The 21,517-nt window shown below is 37.8% G+C and overlaps 2 protein-coding genes across 3 annotated transcripts in view; one reads left to right on the top strand and one right to left on the bottom strand.

Annotated features, from left to right (window-relative positions):
- The window catches only part of RETREG3 (reticulophagy regulator family member 3), a 92,093-nt gene extending 70,991 nt beyond the window's left edge, over positions 1–21,102 (bottom strand). For both annotated transcript variants that reach the window (XM_053699337.1, XM_053699329.1), the window contains exons 1-4: positions 20,615–21,102; positions 14,334–14,440; positions 13,928–13,958; positions 3,932–4,058 (exon numbers count right to left, since the gene is read on the bottom strand). In XM_053699337.1, the coding sequence (XP_053555312.1) occupies positions 3,932–4,058; positions 13,928–13,958; positions 14,334–14,440; positions 20,615–20,847 (498 nt within the window). In that variant the 5' untranslated portion in view covers positions 20,848–21,102. The remainder of the gene's footprint in view (positions 1–3,931; positions 4,059–13,927; positions 13,959–14,333; positions 14,441–20,614) is intronic.
- A 241-nt stretch (positions 21,103–21,343) lies between these two features.
- Positions 21,344–21,517, top strand: part of TUBG1 (tubulin gamma 1) — a 108,494-nt gene continuing 108,320 nt past the window's right edge. Inside the window, exon 1 of the mRNA XM_053699350.1 lies at positions 21,344–21,493. Within this exon, the coding sequence (XP_053555325.1) occupies positions 21,445–21,493 (49 nt within the window). The 5' untranslated portion in view covers positions 21,344–21,444. The remainder of the gene's footprint in view (positions 21,494–21,517) is intronic.

Raw genomic sequence — 21,517 nt, forward strand, 5'->3', positions numbered from 1 at the left:
TGAAGAAAGGAGGCATAGCCAAAAATCGGCACTGAATGGGGCTCCATTCCGTCAACTAATCTCCCTCTATTATGGAGGGATTCCTATAGGACCAAGATGTATGCACAAAATCACTATACACTGTACACTGGCACCCTCGCATAGCTACCTGAAGTGCTTCTAAAAGCGGAGCTGGGGAATATAAAGGGTTACCGCACTGTGTGTTCTGATGCAAATACACTACGTAGCCCCTTAGACATAGCGCCAATTGCGCTCTCCTAACAGTCCCTATATCAATCTCCAGACAAAGTAGGGAACTTAACAGGGTTGCCACTTTCAACAAGTAGAAATACAACAATAAAAAGTATAAAAATACTGCAATTTTAGCTCTAAGCCCTATAGATAGTTAACCCCTTCCTTGTTGTGACGGAAGATAACCCCCAAGTCTCCATGTCTCATTGCATAAATGTGCCTGCCACTTGCGCAATTAACAATAAAGGATTTGTCTTATTTAAAAGCAGAAGGTCCTTAACCCCTTCAGTGCCAGCCTTCTAGCCCCAGAAGAACAAAAGGCACTTAACTGCATTCTAGTCGTCCGGCGGTCAGACGACTCACAAAGTATGAGAGGATGCCACTCCTCACAGAGACCTGTGTAAAAAGAAAGACAGAGTAAACATACTCAGGCTTTCTATACCAGGGCAGCAACATGTTAGGAAAATGCAGCAAAGCAGACTTTAAAAGTTGCTAACTGCTTAAAAGCTACCACAGTCCTACTGAAGAGACCAACGAGGAGTACAGATAAACCCAGCTTGTGATGGAAGATCAAAGCAAGCCTGGTCTGACTTCAAAATAAAAAAATCTTGATAGAAGAATCTTATACAGACACCTATTACTTCACCACCTCCTTGCACTGAAGGTAAAGAGAATGACTGGGGGTTGTGGGAAGGGAAGTGATATTTAACAGCTTTGCTGTGGTGCTCTTTGCCTCCTCCTGCTTGCCAGGAGTGATATTCCCAACATGATGATTCTGTGGACTCACTGTGTCTTAAGAAAGAAATACTATTAAAAACATGGGCACTTTCATTGATGAAAGTTTACATAGCACCATATTTTTACTTAAAAACCGGATCGGCATCCCCCCCCTGCAGGTCCTCTGTAAATAAGTCATCAATGACGAAACCGGCTTCCTCCAATCATGGCTTCCCTCCCCCCCCAGAGCGTCCATCTCGTGAGGCCCTGCTGCGCTTGTGAGGCTCTACCTGCTACATCTTTGCAAGCCAACAAGAAACTGCTAACTTACAGGAATTTAAAGGACTTGGATCTCACAGACGTTCCCACGCAACTGAATCCTCTGCTTTCTGACATTTTATCCCTCTCTTGCCCAAACCTCGTTGCTTTACAGTACAATTCGGTACTAAAATCAACACTTGACATAGCTGCACCCTCCACTGTACGTCGTACATCAATCACTCAACGGCAACCGTGGCACACACAACAGACCAGATATCTTCAGCGATTTTCACGGGCTGCTGAACGGCAGTGGAGGAAATAACACACCTGTGCTGATTTCCGGCTTTATAAATTCATCCTTAAGTCCTACAACTCTGCGCTCAGCCTGGCCAAACAAGTCTATTTTTCCCCCAGAAAGCTGTTCTCAACCTTTAACTCCCTTCTACGTCCGCCTGCACTCCCGCCTACTACCAACCTCACTGCTCAGATTATTGCTGATCACTTCAAAAATAAAATTGACACCATTAGGAAAGAGATATGCACCCTTCAAACCCAGCAATCCTACCCACCCCTTCTATTAACAAAACTCTATGCTACTTCCCCCCTGTAACAGAGGAAGAAGTCGCTGTACTCCTATCCTTGGCTCATCTCACAACCTGCCCACTTGACCCTATTCCTTCACAACTTCATCCCACTCTCTCTCTGCTTCACTAACCCCTACCCTAACTCATCTCTTTAACCAATCTCTCACCGCTGGCACATTTCCGAATACATTCAAGCATGTGTCAATCATACCAATCCTAAAAAAGCCCTTGTTTGACCCCTCCACCCCTTCTAACTATCGACCGGTCTCCTTACTTCCCTTTGCTTCAAAATTATTGGAACGACTGGTCTACAATCGGCAAACTCAATTTCTCACAACAAACTCTTTACTTGATCCACTACAATCTGGTTTCTGCCCTAAACACTCAACAGAAACCGCTCTTGCTAAAGTAACAAATGACCTGTTATCAGCTAAAGCAAAAGGCCACTACTCCTTACTAATTCTTCTTGACCTATACGCTGCTTTTGACACAGTGGACCATCCTCTTCTCCTAAAAATACTACATTCATTTGGCATCCGAGACACAGCCCTCTCCTGGTATGCCTCATCTCTCTTAAACCGCTCGTTTTCAGTTTCCTTTAACAACATATCTTGTGATCCTATGCCTCTCTCAGTTGGAGTACCGCAAGGCTCTGTCTTGGGTCCCTTGCTTTTCTCTCTCTATACATCCTCCCTTGGAAAAACTTATAGCCTCCTTTGGATTTCAGTACAACTTATATGCTGATGACACCCAAATCTATCTTTCCTCTCCTGATATCTCTCCCTCTTTACTCAACCAGATTTCCAACTACCTCTCTGCAATTTACTCTTGGATGTCTTCACACTACCTCCAACTCAATCTGTTCAAACTGAGCTGCTTCTTATTCCCCCCTCTTCGAGACATCCAACACCTGACATTTCTCCGACAGTTGGAGACTCTATTCTCAATACCTCACCCCAGGTTTTCTGTCTTGGAGTCACACTAGACTCAAAGTTAACATTAAACCCAAATATACAAGCGCTTACCAACATTTCCAGAATTCGTCCCTTCCTTACTCAAAAACCTACAAAAATACTTATTAATTCGCTCATTTTGTCACGCATTGATTACTGCAACCTACTCCTAAATGGCCTTCCAAAACACCGCCTCTCCTCCCTCCAATCTATCATGAATGCTTCAGCTAGACTCATCCACCTAAGTCGCCGATCTACATCAGCGACTCCGCTCTGCCAGTCTTTACACTGGCTCCCCATACACTCCAGGATACAGTTTGAAGTATTAACCCTAACTTACAAAGCACTAAACAGTCTAACTCCCAATTATATTTCCTCTCTTATTGTGAAATATTCCCCATTCCGACCTCTTCGATCAACCTCTGACCTACGTCTCTCCACTCCTGTTATCTCTACATACCACTCCCAACTCCAAGACTTTGCACGTGCTGCTCCTGTTCTCTGGAACTCTCTACCCCGTTCCATAAGACTGTCTCAAACCTTGTATAGCTTCAGACGCTCCTTTAAAACCCACCTATTCAGAGAGGCGTACCATGTCTCCTCCATCCCTCATCCAAACCAAACTAATACATGAACTGCCTGACTCACTACTGCAACTGATTTAACAAGCTACCCCAACCTTATGTCTCTGCACCCTAAACCTGTGAACTGCAAGCTCTCCGGAGCAGGGCCCTCTTCCTCCTGTACCAGATTTGTTTAATTTTATGTTTTGTATTTTTATCAAAAATGTTGTCATTGTATACCCCTACCATTGTACCCAGCGGTACGGAATTTGGCAGCGCTATACAAATAAACAACAACAACCACCACCACCCCGTTTTGTCATTGGTGATATACTTACAGAGGATCTGCAGGCAGGGGATGCCAATCCGGCTTTAAAGAAGTAAAAAATAAGTACAGTATTTAAACTGGGCACTAATTGATGAAAGTTTACATTCACTGTAAGTTCAAATGAATTGAAAGAAACAAAATAAATAAAAAAATTTAAAAAAATGCTACACCAGCTTATCTTAGAAAGCTACATATACATTGGTACTGGAAAATATGGTATTTCCAAAGTTTATAGCATTATCATTAAACAAAACCCATTTATCAGCTGAAAAAAGTCAGATAGAGCATTCTTACCTTGCCTGGGTTCTCTGCCTTGAAAATTTTTAGGTTTCTTAGGAAGGTGGTCCAGGTGACCCATACGTCAGCCCCATGATAACATAATTCTGGAGCACTTAGTAGCCTTGGATGTACAAATCCCCAACTGAAAGAGGCCAAGTATCATGATTACTAAACCGTTTTTGGTTGTAAATTTTCTGGTGAAGCAACAAGCTCATTTACTGCAAGTTGTAATGTCAATTGTGGATAAAAGCTGTGCTATCCAGCATCTTTAGCCTCGCAACACAACTTATATAAGTTCTCTAGGAAGAAGGGCCTGCAGATTACTACATTTAGTAGAGGAAGATATGATTATACTATAGGAAAGCAAACGGTTGAAAAGTTATCTGTAATGAACTCTTTTTTTGTTATGAGATACAGTGCAATACAGTATAAATTCAATAGTCAGCTATTCTCTTCCTCCATCAATTTGCACCATTTCAAGAAGATTATAAGGAGGACAGTAATGACAAATCTAACAAAATGCACTGTTTTACAGAGACTGAAAAGATTGCTTTTTTTTTTAGGCATATATTTATCATGCACACACTAGACATACACGCTGGTGACCTGCAGCTCTAAGCTTTGACATATACAAGGAATTAAAGATGTGTTGGTCAAGAGGAACTAGGGGAGCCGACAGAGGAGGGGGATAAAAAATGTTTTCAAGAAAAGTAGTTAAAAATACAAAACTTAACACCACAGGATTATTACACAATTATGTTTCAAGCTCAGACAATAAGTGCCAGATTATGAGTGGAGCGTAAACATTTGTGCACAAGCGTTTCCGGGATCGTTTGTACGCAGGTATTACAAGTTAACTTGAATTGCGCTCAAGTGATCGCCTTTACTTTCAACGCTTGTCGAGTTAGCGCATCCTCAGAGCTCTGTTTAACTGTTTTGCAAAACAAGAAAAACAAAATACAAGTAATAAAAAAACATTACAAAGTGCAGTTACAAACAATAAAATAGAGAGACGCACTCAACTGAAACAGAACAAAAGCTAGAAAAACGTATGCGTTTGTTCACAAGGACAGTCTCTTTTAGCACACTATGCCTTTCACAGAGAAAAAATATCCTGTAGCATATCAGTCTGACCCCAGAGACAGAACTTTTTTTCATTTTCTGCGATGAGATTTTTTTTTAGTGTAAATTTTTCGGCAGTGTCTTTAAGAAGCTGGTGCTGTGTTTGTTGCCCTTACTCGGTGTGCATGAGGACAGGTTCCATATACACACACACCATATACACACACACACACACACACACCATATACACACAGACAGACACACACACACCATATAAACACAGACACGCAACATATACATACACACACCATATACACACACACACACTCAAAAACATATAAACACACACACACACTATATACACACACCATATACACACAGACAGACACACACACACCATATAAACACAGACACGCAACATATACATACACACACCATATACACACACACACCATATAAACACAGACAAACCATTTAACACACACACACACACACACCATATACACACACACACACACTTATTAAAGAATAAAACAAAAACAAAAAATCTGTCTAAGTATTTTGGTAGGCTCCTACACTCCTAGAATACATTTGTTAAGCCCTGACTTACCTTTTCTGCAATGTGTTGTTTCCCTGTACCGCACTGGAGATCAGGAAATGAGAGGAAAACATATTCTGCTGTGTGCAGAACATTGGAATGTGAAATATTTACAGTAAATACACAGTATAACTTTATTAAATATGAATATTGCATAAATATGATTTTACATATTTTCATCTACTTGCACTTACAAATATATCTATATATGTGTACATATGTGTTTGTGTGTATATGTCCACACATAAATACATCCGCACACATACTGTATATACATATATATCCATCTTTAGAGAGAAAATAACTCATTGTGTAGTTCATTAACAAATCTAGACAGGCCGGAAGGCTTGTTTTTCCCACAGAAAACCTCTGAATTACATTGTTTCCAATGCATTAAATGATTCTGGGTAAGATATGCAAATTAGGTTCACAATGACACACATTTTTACTTCGTCTGCTTTTGTTGTATTTTGCCCGGAATCAACTCCACCCAGCAGTGATTCAAACCTTCTCCCAGCTGATGAGTAGCAATAACTACGAAACAGTCTGTCCTGGGATGGTTATGAATCACTGCACTAACCCTAGCTAAGTTTATAAGCTGTGTGAACAGCGATACTTTGGCGTAAAGGGAATCTGCTGAAAAGCAGACTTGAAGTAAAAATGTTTGTCATTGTGAATCTAATTTGCATATCTTACCCAGAATCCTTTGCTGCATTGGAAACAATGTAATTCAGAGGTTTTCTGTGGGAAAAACAAGCCTTCTGGCCTGTCTAAATTTGTTAATGAACTACACAATGAGTTATTTTCTCTCTAAAGATGGATATATATGTATATACAGTATGTGTGCGGATGTATTTATGTGTGTACATAGTGTACATATAGACATATACACACAAACACATATGTACACATATATAGATATATTTGTAAGTGCAAGTAGATGAAAACATGTAAAATCATATTTATGCAATATTCATATTTAATAAAGTTACTGTAAATATTTCGCATTCCAATGTTCTGCACACAGCAGAATATATATATATATATATATATATATATATATATATATATATATATATATATATATATATATATATATTAAAATAAAACAGGCGCCAGAGGGCACACTTCGTGTAATACGTTCAAATACTTTGCATGTATATAACAGTGGGGGAAAATCCACGCTCACCTGGTATACCCTCAAGATATGAGGTATTTTTAAGGCACTTGTGTTAGTGTACTCTCACTCCTCAGCAGTCCTCTCGCTTGTCCACGTGTCCTCAGTGGTTCCTTGGCTTCTTCATATAATCCGAGGTTTCAAGGATATACCTCAAAGCTTTTTGGTATGGGAGTGGGAGTGTATTTATGTGTTATATTAATACACTACTAACACAGTGATAGAATAAAACCAGGTTTTAATATCAAGTAACAATAACAAGTAAAATATAAAATATATATAGACCACTTAGGTTTGTAGTGGGTTAGCAGGTAAAGTCCAACATCAATATCAAATAGCTATAGAGCCGTAGCCAGACCGAGTGTATATTCCAGCGTTCTGGACTTTAAAACAGGGCTGGCTAATTTGCTCTAGTTAATCAGTATCCAACTATGGAACACTCAAGGATCTGTTTCAGGCCGTTGCGCTATATTCAATAGTTCAATAACCAAAATCCTTATGCAGCTCCGTATAGAGAATGTCTGCACAGTGTGCAGTATCGTGACGTGCGGCGGAGCCTTACGCGTTTCGTAACCAATGGGTTACTTCATCAGAGGTATGGGCCGCCCCCCAATCTGGATCTATTTATACGTATGGCTGACATACATGTAGAGTGGAGGCCAACACTTGATGTGACAGCATGTACACATCGATCCCACATGAATGTGGGAATGATGCCATCAAAAGATCATTTGATATTACTAATCATGTGGCTCCTATTCAGAGAAATTTTATACTGGAATCTATCAGGTATATCTTACAAAAGAATTATTTTAAATTCGAAGGAAAATTTTACCTACAGAGTACAGGGACTGCAATGGGCACAAAATTTGCGCCCAATTTTGCGAACCTGTACATGGGGGCATTTGAAGAGGATATGGTCTATGAAGATTCAAAGTTCAAAAATAAAAATGTAATATTCTGGCATCGGTTCATAGGTGATATTCTGGTCATCTGGGATGGTGAAGTGGATTCATGGAACACTTATGTACAGGAGCTTAATGCCAACTGCATGAATCTTACCTTCACCAGAGACTAGAAGAATCCTCTATTGATTTTTTTAGATGTCACTTTGTATACCTCGAATGGAAAGATCTGTAGTAAACTCTATAGAAAATCTACTGATACTAACGGCTATCTAGATGCGAGAAGTAGCCACCACCTGAAATGGATGGGAAATTTCAGAGACTAAGGCGAAATTGCACAGATATCAATAATTTCGAAACAGAGGCAAAAATTCTTAAAGATAAATTTGCAGAAAAACATTATTCAACAAAGATAGTTCAGGGAGCCTATGAGAAAGCTACTAAACTAGATAGACAGACACTGGTTCACGGTAAGAACACATTGGCAGAAACATCAGCCATACACAGACATAATATATCAAAGACAAAACACAAAAGAGACACAAGAATAAACTTTGTAACAAAATTCAATGAGGGCCACTGGAGAATTAAGAATATACTGCAGAAAGAGATAACCTCCCCCATTAAACGTAAACTAGTTATTAAAACATTGGCAAGGTTTAAACCTGATGTTGTGCTCCTCCAGGAGACACATCTCAATGAGCAAGAAGCGGCCAAACTGAAGATAAAGTGGGTGGGGGAAGTAGTCTCTACGACGGTGCTATCTAGAAAATGTGGGGTAGCAATTCTCTTTCATAAAGAGTTGGAGTATAAGATAGACAAGGTAGAAATAGACCCGGCTGCAAGATACATTCTTATTCAAGTCTATATAAAAAATATTAAATTTGTACTTTGTAATGTATACGCGCCGAATAAGTTCTCTAGAGAGTTTTGGGAGGAAATAAAAACTAAACTGTTTCCATTTATCTCTGAAAATTTAATACTAGGGGGGGATTTTAATGCTACGTTATGTCCTGTTTTAGATAGACTTTCTAATAAAAATAGATTATTATATGAAAAACATGCAAAATATTTATCACAATTTTGTGTAAGGCTTAAGTTAGTAGATGTATGGCGTTTAAAAAACCCTGATAAACAGTTATTTTCATGTGAGTCTAAAGCTCATGGTACTTTCTCGAGAATAGATTTCTTTTTAATTTCAGACAAACTTTCCATTCAGAAACTAGAGACAGCAATTGGTGACATCACCATATCAGATCATGCAATCATTTCCTTATCATTTCCTACACGGCTAAAAAATAGGATTCAAACGCCTAGTTTTTACTTTCCTAGATATCTGTATACTAATCCTAAGTTTGTTAATTTTTTGAGATCGCTGTGGCAGCGATATTATTCTGATAACTCAGAATACTCGAATAAACCTGAAACTCTATGGGAAGCTTTTAAGGCCGTGATGCGGGGAGAAATACAAACATATATTGGTATAGACAAGAAAAAGAATAAAGCATGGGAGATGCAAATCACGTATAGGATCAGAAACTCGTATAGGAAATACTGTTTAAGGCGTAATTCGGCAAATTGGAAAAAGTATAAAGATAATAGGAAGGAAAGAGATTTGTTCCTAAAACAAAAACTATTGGAACAGGAAGCAAAAATAAACCTCCTTTTTAAAGGAGTTCATGGCTCCTCTGCAAAATATTTGGCCAGATTCACTAAGGTGAGAAAAAAGAAAAACTTTATTACCGCAATTCAAACCGATAAGGGAAGATATACGGAGACTAATGGGATTATGGAGGCTTTTTTTGTTTATTATCAACAATTGTATTCTGGAGTTGAGATGGATAATGATAAGCAAGATATCTTTTGGGCTTCGATACAGATTCCTCAATTGAGTAGCGAGGATTTGATATTGATTAATGCTCCGATATCCATAGACGAAATCAGGAAAGCCATTGATCATTTGAAGCTGAATAAAGCACCTGGACCAGATGGGTTTCCAGCAGAGCTATATAAATGTCTTGGTGAAGACCTATTGCCAATTTTAGAAAAACTTTTTAATTTCTATTATAGGTCTAATAAGTCTATTTCTAGCTACTTCTCAGCGGCCAATATCTCTCTTATTCTAAAAAAAGGAAAATACCCCGAAGATCTGGCCTCTTATAGGCCGATCTTGGTATTGAATACAGATTACAAGATCTTAATGGCTATCATTTCTTCAAGAGTATCTAGTTGTTTACATAAAATCATTCACCCAGACCAGACTGGTTTCATAGTACCTAGAAACCCAGTAAAAAATATTCGCAAACTGGTTAACTTTCTTGATTATGCTTGGAATGTGGATAAGGTAAGGAAGAGGCCATTATGGCAAGAGGTTGCTATCCTTTCTCTTGACGCTGTTAAAGCTTTTGACTCGATTGTATGGCAATATCTTTTTAGTGCAATGGAGAAGTTTGGTTTGAAAGGGGAATTTTTACAATTTATTCTTAGATTATATCACAACCCAATTTCCTACCTACTTATTAATGGGTCTCTATCTCCTAAAATAACTCTACAAAGGGGCACCAGGCAAGGCTGCCCTCTGTCCCCACTCCTTTTCAATATTGCACTTGAACCTCTAGCGATTCGTTTCAGAGATGTCTTGATAGGAGTACCACTCGGTACTCAACGTCTTAAAACGCTGCTGTATGCAGATGATGTGTTAGTATTTTTAACCAATATCCAACAGTCCATCCCTTTAATTCTACAGGTGTTAGAAGTTTTCAGTTCTTTTTCAGGTTATAAGATAAACTTAGAAAAGAGTGAATTAATGTGTATAAATAGTTCTCGGCTAGCTGGTCTTAATATTCCATTCAAATTGGTTGATGTGATCACATATCTAGGTTTAGTTTTGCATAAAAATCCTAAATTTTGGTATAAAGCCAATTTCGAGCCCTTATTTCAGAAAATCGGGTCAGATTTGTGTCTTTGGGCCGCTTTCCCACTGTCTATTACAGCAAGGGTTAATCTGATAAAATCGATCATCTTTCCGCGGCTGTTATACCCTCTCCAGAACCTTCCTTTATTCGTACTGAAGAAAGATTTAAAGATTTTTAATGCTCAAGTCTCTAAATTTATTTGGAGTAACAAAAGGCCCCGAATCGCGCTTGCAAGATTAATGCAAAATGTTGGTTCGGCTGGACTGGCGCTTCCTGACCTTAAATTGTATAACTTGGCTGTGATGGTTAAGACAGCAATAGATTGGCTTGCTGATACCAGCCTAGTTTCAACAGTAGAGCAAGAAAATTATATGATTGCTCCATTCTCATTAGAAGCGATATTACATACTTCAGTCCAGAAGCTGCCCCAGAATGTTAGTTGTCTCATCACTTTTAGCCTGGCAGAAATTTTGTGTAATATTAGACATAGACTATTCTTTATCGGAATGGCTGCCTATTGCGAATAATCCAAACTTTTTGCCAGGCTTACATCAAAAAGTATTTAAAGTCTGGGACCGAGAGCGATTATTTCTGTTTAGGTACGGATTTTTTTTGTTGTTGTTGTTGTCATGTTTTGTGTAGTTTTGTTTTGTTTTTAAGGTTGTTGTTGTCTGTTTGTTTGTATGTCTGGCTTTCATTGCACGTTGGCACTCAAGAACGAGGATGGAGAGTAAGAGAGGTACAGGAAAGGGAAAGAAAAGAGAGGGGAATATTACAGGAAAAGGTAATAGTTAATCAATAATTGCTTATGTTTTTTTAGTTATACAAGGTAGAAATTCAATTATACTATGTCCTGTCAGGTCTTGACAAGTGGTTTTTATTTTTTTTTTTTTTTCTCTTTGTTCTCCCCAGTATAAAGATGACAGGAATTTGTGTTTGTTTATACCCATTTTGTTTATTGTTTATAAGCCATCAGATTGCTTGGAACATATGAAAAACTTTGAGGCTGGAATCCTCAAGAACCCCCTAATAAACCACTTTTCCCAGATTCATAGAAAGAATAAAAATGAATTTTTCATCAAAGCAATAGATCAAATACTTCCAGACAAAAGAGGAGGTAGGAGACTTCTAGAACTGCGCAAAAGAGAGACACTTTGGATTCATAAACTTGAAACCCTGGAACCCAAAGGGTTAAACAGAGACATCGATCTGGCAGCTTTTCTGTAAGATCCTGGTACTCTCCATTTTCTCCCACTCCCCCCTTATCTGGATATTTTAAAGCTATACAAACAAGCTGCTTTTAGGGTTAATAATAATAATAATAATATCATTCTACAACCAGCTTTTTAACTTTTTCTATATATGTAGCTTTTTAGAATCAATTCTTTTATAAATTAACTAATTTTAAGGATAATTTATGGAGATTCAAGTGTATATCAACACTAAGGAGTTTTTAAAGTTTTAAAGAGACCTTATTTATTCCTTCTTCATGTGTATAAACTGGTATTTATAACCAATGGGAATTGTATATACAGTTATTAATGGGTTTGTATACATGCTTTTTATTATGTTATGTTATTCACTGTCACACTAGAAGTAGAAAAATGTTATCATAGCGGAACATTAGCTAGAATGCCAGTAAGGAAAACTGTGGCTCATATTAGAACCAGAGAAAAACTTTAAAATTGTCCCCTTTTTTATATTCTTTATTTGTTCACAATATGACTTATGTTTGAAATATTGAAGGGATATAAGTGATATGCATTAGCACATAACGATTTGTAAATGTTAAAATCCATTTGCCCATATGTATAATGGCGATTGAGGGGCCAAAAGGAGGCTGACTAGCCTCAGCCATACGCATAAATAGATCCAGGTTGGGGGGCGGCCCATACCTCTGATGAAGTAACCCATTGGTTACGAAACGCGGAAGGCTCCGCCCCCGCCGCACGTCACGATACTTTATTACTGCACACTGTGCAGACATTCTCTATACGGAGCTGCATAAGGATTTTGGTTATTGAACTATTGAATATAGCGCAACGGCCTGAAACAGATCCTTGAGTGCTCCATAGTTGGATACTGATTAACTAGAGCAAATTAGCCAGCCCTGTTTTCAAGTCCAGAACGCTGGAATATACACTCGGTCTGGCTACGGCTCTATAGCTATGTTGGCTCTGTTGGACTTTACCTGCTAACCCACTACAAACCTAAGTGGGCTATATATATTTTATATTTTACATGTTATTGTTACTTGATATATTAAAACCTGGTTTTATTCTATCACTGTGTTAGTAGTGTATTAATATAACACATAAATACACTCCCCCTCCCATACCAAAAAGCTTTGAGGTATATCCTTGAAACCTCGGATTATATGAAGAAGCCAAGGAACCACTGAGGACACGTGGACAAGCAAGAGGACTGCTGAGGAGTGAGAGTACACTAACACAAGTGCCTTAAAAATACCTCATATCTTGAGGGTATACCAGGTGAGCGTGGATTTTCCCCCACTGTTATATACATGCAAAGTATTTGAACGTATTACACGAAGTGTGCCCTCTGGCGCCTGTTTTATTTCATACCTTTCAGATCTTTAAGAGGAACCTCGCCCTGCGAGGGACATTCCTTTCCTACAGACGGGCTGCCAAACTTTCACAGCACACAGGAACTAGCACTGTGGACATAAGGAACATTATATATCCATAGACTGACCACCCTTAAATCTATGAGACGGTTTACTGCATAATTTGCAAGTGTCTTGTGTGTATATATATATATATATATATATATATATATATATATATATATTCTGGGTAGTGGATGGGAACATATATTAAGACCAACAGTATACTCATACACTTCTAGCGCTGATTACCTTTCTGTCTCTGAATATATATATATATATATATATATATATATATATATATATATATATATATATATTCTCAATTAATGAATAAATGGAACACATTCTTCTATGTGAAGAACATTGGAATGTGAAATATTCATATTTTCATGTAGGTTTAGCACACATGAGAATATGCAGTTGTGTTTGACCTATATGGGGGAATATGTGAACGTGCACACAATATTCTAGGTTTTATTTTTTTTGCTCGACGAGTTAGCGTGCAAATGAAAACAGGTTACTTTTCAACTCCTAATACAAGCGCAACCTGACGCATGCAAAACGCTTACTCCTAGTGCAGTTAATGTTTGACAGGGAGCGTTAACGCTTCACTTGTAATCTGGCCCAAAGTTTAAAATTGTATTCGCTCCTACAAGGTTTGAGTAAAAGCAAAAATATAAATAGCAGAAGGCCTAAAAACGCACAAATAGATTTGATATTCTTACCTCTCATTGTCCAATTCACTGGGTCTTGAAGCTAAGGTGACAAAACAATGGTTAGATAGATTAAACTAATTCAGCAACAATCTAAAGCAGCACGTATGGATTTCTCATATCTTTATTAGCATATGGTATAAGGAAGCACACACACTGAATAAACACAAACAGAATATCTAGCACTAATCAATACCAATTAACAATTCAAATGTTGCAGTATGTCAGTATTTCAAGTTAGGTAGTTATTAATCATTTACACTTTTTATATTTAACTTGTAATTTGTATTTCAGCAGAGACTAAAGGAAATTAAATACACTGATGACAATACTCACAAATTTAGTTAAAAATAACCCAAACTATTTAAAAGTTATTTTTTCTCAACAGAAAATACTACAAAACTTTGCAAACTCTTACCTCCAAGTTCCGGCCAGATCTTATTTTTCCACTGGTCAACACAAATTATGATCATTAGCCCAAATGCCACCAAAAATATTATTCTGAGAGAGGTTAGAGCAAAGAACCTGCAAGTATGGACACATTACATTAGTTAAATGAGTACTTTCAACACTTAGTTTAGTACTGAAAGCTAGAAATAACAGTTCTGTCTAATGTGGAGAGAGAAAAAGAAATAATTTAGGGATGGGGTAGTCTCTTCTGACCAACAAAAAAAATATAAAAAAAAAATAAAATAAAAAAATCACCCCACAGATTCATCATTTGAGAGGAAACTATTTTGACGAGAAACAAATCTAATTGTCCTAGACGCAGAACTTTTTTAAAAATTTTCTCTGATGAGATTTATTTAGTGAAAAATTTTCTGCATATCATTTTTAAATTAAATTTTAAATTAGACAGTTACACTAAATCACTATGTGTTGGTTAACTGGAGATTAAAGTGATGGTAAATCCTAGCGTTTAGGAAACGCTAGGATTTACAATCGTAACAAATAAAGGGGACTTTCATTCTTGAAGTATAAAAGACTTCATTCTGAAAGCCCCTTTATTTGTTAGCAGCGTTTGCTGCGCTGAGCTGCTAAAGGCACTAAGGCAGCCCACGGGCAGAACGCTATTTGGATGAGAGGTGACGTTTCCACCTCTTAGCCAATAGCCATGCGGGAAATACAGCTTGGCGCCAGGTTTTGAGGCGCCAAGCTGTATTTCCCGCACGGCTATTGGCTAAGAGGTGGAAACGTCACCTCTCAGCCAAATTGCGTTCTGCCGTGGGCTGCCTTTAGCAGCTCAGCGCAGCAAACGCTGCTAACAAATAAAGGGGCTTTCAGAATGAAGTATTTTATACTTCATGAATGAAAGTCCCCTTTATTTGTTACGATTGTAAATCATAGCGTTTCCTAAACGCTAGGATTTACCATCACTTTAACGCATTTTAAGTTTTATAATATATTGCAGCAGCTGAAAATTGCATTACAAATTAGCTGCAGAGGAAAAAAAAAAAAACATTTTAAGTTTTTAAAATGTCTCTTGAATAAATGTGTTTCCTTTGCTCTTGGTCTAACATAATACAATTATAAGGCAAAAATAAAGTAATAAAAAGGTGCATTGCTAACAAGAACATCTTGCATTCATTAGACGCAGCTTAGGAATGACTAGGGGGTCGGGTTGAAAAATCCCAATCAATACGCTTCCCCATATTGTACTGTTATCTTTAAACGTCACTCTGGCTGCACTTTATTAAAGGGACACTGAACCCAAGTATTTTTTCTTTCTTGATTCCGATAGATCATGCAATTTTAAGCAACTTTCTAATTTACTCCAATTATAAAATTATTTTCATTCTCTTGGTATCTTTATTTGAAATGCAAGAATGTAAGTTTAGATGCTGGCCCATTTTTGGTGAACACACTGTGTTGTTCTTGCTGATTGGTGGGTAAATTCACCTACCAATAAACAAGTGCTATCCATGGTTTTGAACCAAAACAAATAGCTTAGATGCCTTCTTTTTCAAATAAAGAAAGCAAGAGAACGAAGAAAAATTGATAATAGGAGTAAATTAGAAAGTTGTTTAAAATTGCATGCGCTATCTGAATTACGAAATAAAAAATTTGGCTTCAGTATCCCTTTAAGGAAAACTTTCACAGCGCAGCACTGTTTGAAAAGAACAGCCTTATGTCGAATAGCACAGCAAAGTTAAAGCACTAACGGTTGCTGCATGTGTCATGTTCTTTATGCAGACATGCTGCATTTTCTGCAATGACATCTTAGATCACAGCATGTTCTGCCTTGGAGCACATTTTTAAGAGAAAATGTAGTATCAAAAGGTGGGTGTACAGAATCATGACACTGGTAGACACTTCACAGATCTTTTTAAGACTCCTCCTCTGTTAGTATCACGCTACATATACCAACCTCTTCATTCCAATGTAAATAAACATTGTGCTGAAATGTTTTTTTATTCCATCTAAGAAAGTAATTTAAAATAAAATATTACAGTGTTTTGTTTTTAAATGGATGTTGCTGTGCAAAATAAAAATAATGTTTTTCTGTAGGAAGTGTGTCTACTAGCCAGTGTGTAAATATTACGAAACCGATTTATCTTTCATCACAATTACGGTTTTATCTGTTTCTTGTGTTAACAAATCAGTGGTAGAAACTACTTAAAGCACTAAAAAGTGCAATCTGCAATAACCTCATACCAAGGAATGTGTACATGGCGGTAAAACAGAGGACTTATCTATACAATACCAGGTGGCTACCTTACTTGTACAACGGCTTAATTATATCTGATCAATAATAAAGAGTTCTGCCCTTTTTTTTTTTTTTTTACACAAGTCGAAGGTTTCCTTTTTAGTATTAATAACTTTCAGATTAGTTTTACAGTTATATCAGAAAATGATAGATATGGTTATATACAAATAGTTCACCTCACAATTTTGTAATTATCTATCTCCAGTTTCCTAAACCGGCTCCTTAGTATTGTAGGAGACTGTATTACAAATATTTTTGCCATCTCCTGTTGTATGTACAGTGAGCATAATGATAAATGAAAACTAAAATGTTTTTGAGATGCTTTAATACATACAGTATATACCAGAGCTCGACAAACCCAGGAGCAAATGGCTCTTCAAATTGTAACCCTTCTTCCTTAAAGTATGTCTGGCTCCGATATATATTGTTAAATACAAAGAAAGAGAAAGTAGCATCCCTGAAGCACTCTAAAGAAACAAAAAGTTAAGTCCAAAAAGAAGGACACAAATAAAAAGGGGGGGGGGGGGGGGGTCTCGATCCTCAGAAAAAGATTATGTGGAAAAAAATGAAAAAAAAATAAAACTAACATTTATTGCATCAAAAAAAAATAAAAAATGAGATTTAAAACTACATTAAAAACACTAAAAAGGTTTAAACACACAGAGGCATGAAAATTCCCAGTATTGATTCTATATGCACAGTAAGGATCTATACAGTCAAATGAAAAGCTTAATACCAGAAAAGTTCAAAAGGAGGTAACTATCCCCATTATATAGTGCAACACGAAACAAAAAGCCCTCACATACAGTCTACCAGTGTCTATAAGGTCTCCCTAAGGAGTACCACAGAAGGGATTGGTGATCTGCTACTCTCCCGTTACTCCTATACAATTATTTTAAAAAGCTGGGTGTTCCTGTACTAGTCTGGTATTTCAAAAGCATCTAATATAAGACAATCCACACAAAACAAATCACATATAAGTGCAATACAATACCAAAAGCCCCTGGCCATGACCTAATCATGCCACAAAACGCCTGAAGCATGTTTTGCTCCTGCTTTATCAAAGGCCTCTGATAAAGCAGAAGCAAAACATGCGTATGTGAGGGCTATTTTTGTTTCGTGTTGCACTATATAATGGGGATAGTTACCTCCTTTGAACTTTTCTGGTATTAAGCTTTTCATTTAACGGTATAGATCCTTACTGTGCATATAGAATCAATACTGTGAATTGGACCTTTCATGCCCCCATGTGTTTAAACCTTTTTTAGTGTTTTTAATGTAGTTTTAAATCTCTCTTTTTTTCTTTGGATACAATAAATGTTAAGTTTTATTATCCTTTCATTTTTCCTCAATCTTTTTCTGAGGATCGAGACCCCCCTTTTTTGTGTGTCATTTTTGGACTTACTTAACTTTGTTTCTTTAGAGTGCTTAAGGGATGCTACTTTCTTTCTTTGTATATAATTGTAACTATTTGTATCTAGCACCACCTGTCTGGAGGGCCCTTGCTTGTCCTCCTGTTCAGGGTATTTATTGTGTGATACTACTGTACATGAACAGTGGACCATGCAGATAGAATAGCTGCCAACCAACTAGCACTGGGCAATTTCTCAAAATGAATACAAAACAAATAAAAAGTAAAGATAAATAGGTATAACAGGAAGAAGAGAGCAGTATAAACACATAATTAAAGAGGCAGAAGCATTTCACTGCATTTTATACCTGCTGTGGTATAAACAACGTATGTAATGTTATCAATATGAAACATAAACAATTAACTTATCTTGAATCCAGCCTGGCATTCAACTGTAGCCTACATCACCTCCCTCTCTAGATAAGCTTAGTTTTGGGCAAAATTCCCAATTAAGTAATATATCCTCCTTTCAGATAAACGTGGTTCAACCCTGCTGAAAGATCCTAGGTACTTCTATGCCCTTTTAAATGTTGGTATTGCAACTAACATTAAAATGTTAGTATACACAGCTCTAAAGAGGCATAACTATAGTTCATTATTTACATGCTGGTATGTTAAAGCTCAGGGGAGAGAATGTTTGAATACTGCTTAAAAGGTTATTATAGCTGCAGAAGACTGCTGGTCCCAAGCATACACAGCTGGAGAGTCAATCTACAGTGGCAATCATCTCCAGCAACTAAATGAGAAGTGATATGTTAAAAGGTTCAGCAAACTCTTCATGCCTGGGGCAAGTGTTTAACATTTCGTTGTAAACACTTGCTTGAAAAACAAAATCATGCAATCGTTGATGCGATCATGTGATGTCACGGCCAGGATTGGATCATAGGGGCCAGCCTGCGAAGCTAGGCACACCCCTAGTCCGACTATCCTTTTATTTAACACCCTTAAGAGATTCCATGCTGTCCTTAAAGCGATGGGTTTAAATGCCCCTATGAAGGCATGGAACCTCCTAACTTTTGCAGCATTCTTCTCCCTGCTGTGTACAAATGCTGATTAATCCGACCAGGAGCCAATCAGCGCCATTTTTTAAGCACATGATCGCAGTGACAATCATGTGCTTCCTTTTTTCTTCTTTACAATTCAAACTTGGACAGATGCATCCATCCTGAAGGGGTTAAAAAGCAGGAGGCTGAAGGATGCAGAATATCATAGGATGTTCCATGCTGTCCTAAGGACAGCATGGAACATCCTATGAATATATATTTATATAAAAGTTTGACAAATAAAATACTGTTGTGTACTTTTAAGCGCTACATCATTTCTAGAGCACTGTTTTCGATATCAAAACTCATCTGGCAACCAGTAAAATAAATGTTTGGTCATTATTAAAACACTGTATAATGATGCTTCATATGACAGTAAAGTCATTATGACAATCACAGCAAGAACATTTCAGGAAACATGGTCACAAAGCATCAGGTGATTACATTTACTTTCAATTTAGCTTATTTTCTAGAATAGGCTTCATTTAAAGATACAAAAAAACAGCAGAGCAGTTTATATTTTGAAAAATTCTACAACCCCCCCCCCCCCCGTCATTAAAAGGGTTAAACAATTAGAAAATCCCAAGCACTGGGTTTGCTCCTATGCCACCTCAGAAAGCATACCGCTGGGTCAGCTAATGATGAGCACCACAGGGATCGTCTGCAACTAGAATGGATCCACATGTAATCTTTTCTTAGAGAGGCAAAAAAGCCAGTGGTATGCACAAGTTCCCCAAAGTGTTTAAACCTTTAGCCAACATTCAACAAAGGAAAATTGTTTTAATATAGATTGTTCCAATGACATACTGCACTTTGCATTATCATTGTGTCCCTTTAAACGGACAGTCTACATGAAAATTGTTATTGTTTTAAAATATAGATAAACCATTTAATTCCCATTCCCCAGTTTTGCATAACCAACACTTATATTAATATACTTTTTTATCTGTAAGATTACCTGCATCTAAACCCTTGCAGACTGCACCTTATCTCAGTGGTTTTTACAATCTTGCATTTTGACCAATTAGTGATGGTTCTTGTATAAACATTATTATTCTTCACGGGAGTGATCACGTTACAGTACCTATAAGGGACACATGAACTAGCAATGTCTGGCTGTTGTGCAAGATTTTAAAAGCTAATAAAAAGCACTGAGATAAAATGCAGCCTGAAGGGGCTTAGAAACAGGCATACATAGAGGTTATAAAGTATTTGAATATAACAATGTTGGTGCAAAGCTAGAGAATAAAGCCGTTATCTTTTTAAACAAAACAAAAAAAAATCAAGTAGACTGTCCCTTTAACGTGCATACTATTTAGCAGGTTCTTGATCCTCTCTGGATTTAAAGTGGATTTCTAGACACATTTGCTAATAAGAGAGGATGGTTCGAGTTCGGCTACAAAATAGGGTGTAATCAGTTTCAAATGACCAATGTTTATGTAAACAGTAACATTTGCAATCATATAGCAGATTTTAATATTGTATCATAGTCCAAATTTTTCGTTTATAGAATAAAAAGATATTAAGCGTTTCCTCACCAGAAGACCGCATTCACCCCCAGGTGCAGCAGCGCGCTGTGCCGGGGTCTTTCCCAAACCAACACTGCCTGAAGGTAGCTCAGCACCGGCTCGTAACTCCCCACGTTCCGCAACAAGGCCTCCTGCACAGCCTTCACATGCTCCTCTCGCTCCCGTGCTACTCCTAGCCGTGCTCCACTTCTCCTGCATGGCACCCCAGAGCTCTCCCCCTCTTCCTCCGCTCTCTGCGCCATCTTAAGCTCGTCCGACTCCGCACGCTTGCTGGCTATTCGAAACTCAAGCAATCACCATTGACGTCACTTCAAGGTTATGACGTCATCCTACGAATACCTGATAGAGATTAAACGGTATACTGGTCACTTGCTTACACAAATCTTGCAACATCAATTTTATTTCTGATAACCGACAGTAAAGACCGATAGACCGGTGGTAAACAGGCGCCGGTCTTCCCCCTCAAACGAGGGACTGAGTGCGCAAACTCACACCTGTCAGCTGTCAAGTAGTATGTCGTCCCCCTGGAGTTGTTTTCCGTACATCGCGGTGACGTCATTAACTTGCCAGCAAATCACAAGAAAGTCACGCCCTATTTCTCTTAGTTATCGAACTAATAGACGGCTGTCATATTTCGTACCTGACATTCCGTATTAGACGTCCCACCATAGCCTGCAAAACGGTTGGATAGAAAATGTCACGTGTGTTACTTACGCCTTTTTCCTACGTACACATGGCATTGGCTGCGCTTAGTTGCTGTAGTTTCGTACAGTGACGTAAAGGCTACCGTTAGGCGGTCATTGAGGCGGGAGACGAGTAGGACTAGGAATCAGAAAATCATGCCTCGGGAGATCATCACCCTGCAGCTCGGCCAGTGCGGCAACCAAAGTCGGTATTGATTTGAATTGTATT

This window comes from Bombina bombina, chromosome 1, assembly GCF_027579735.1.
Source record: "Bombina bombina isolate aBomBom1 chromosome 1, aBomBom1.pri, whole genome shotgun sequence".
NCBI lineage: Eukaryota > Metazoa > Chordata > Amphibia > Anura > Bombinatoridae > Bombina > Bombina bombina.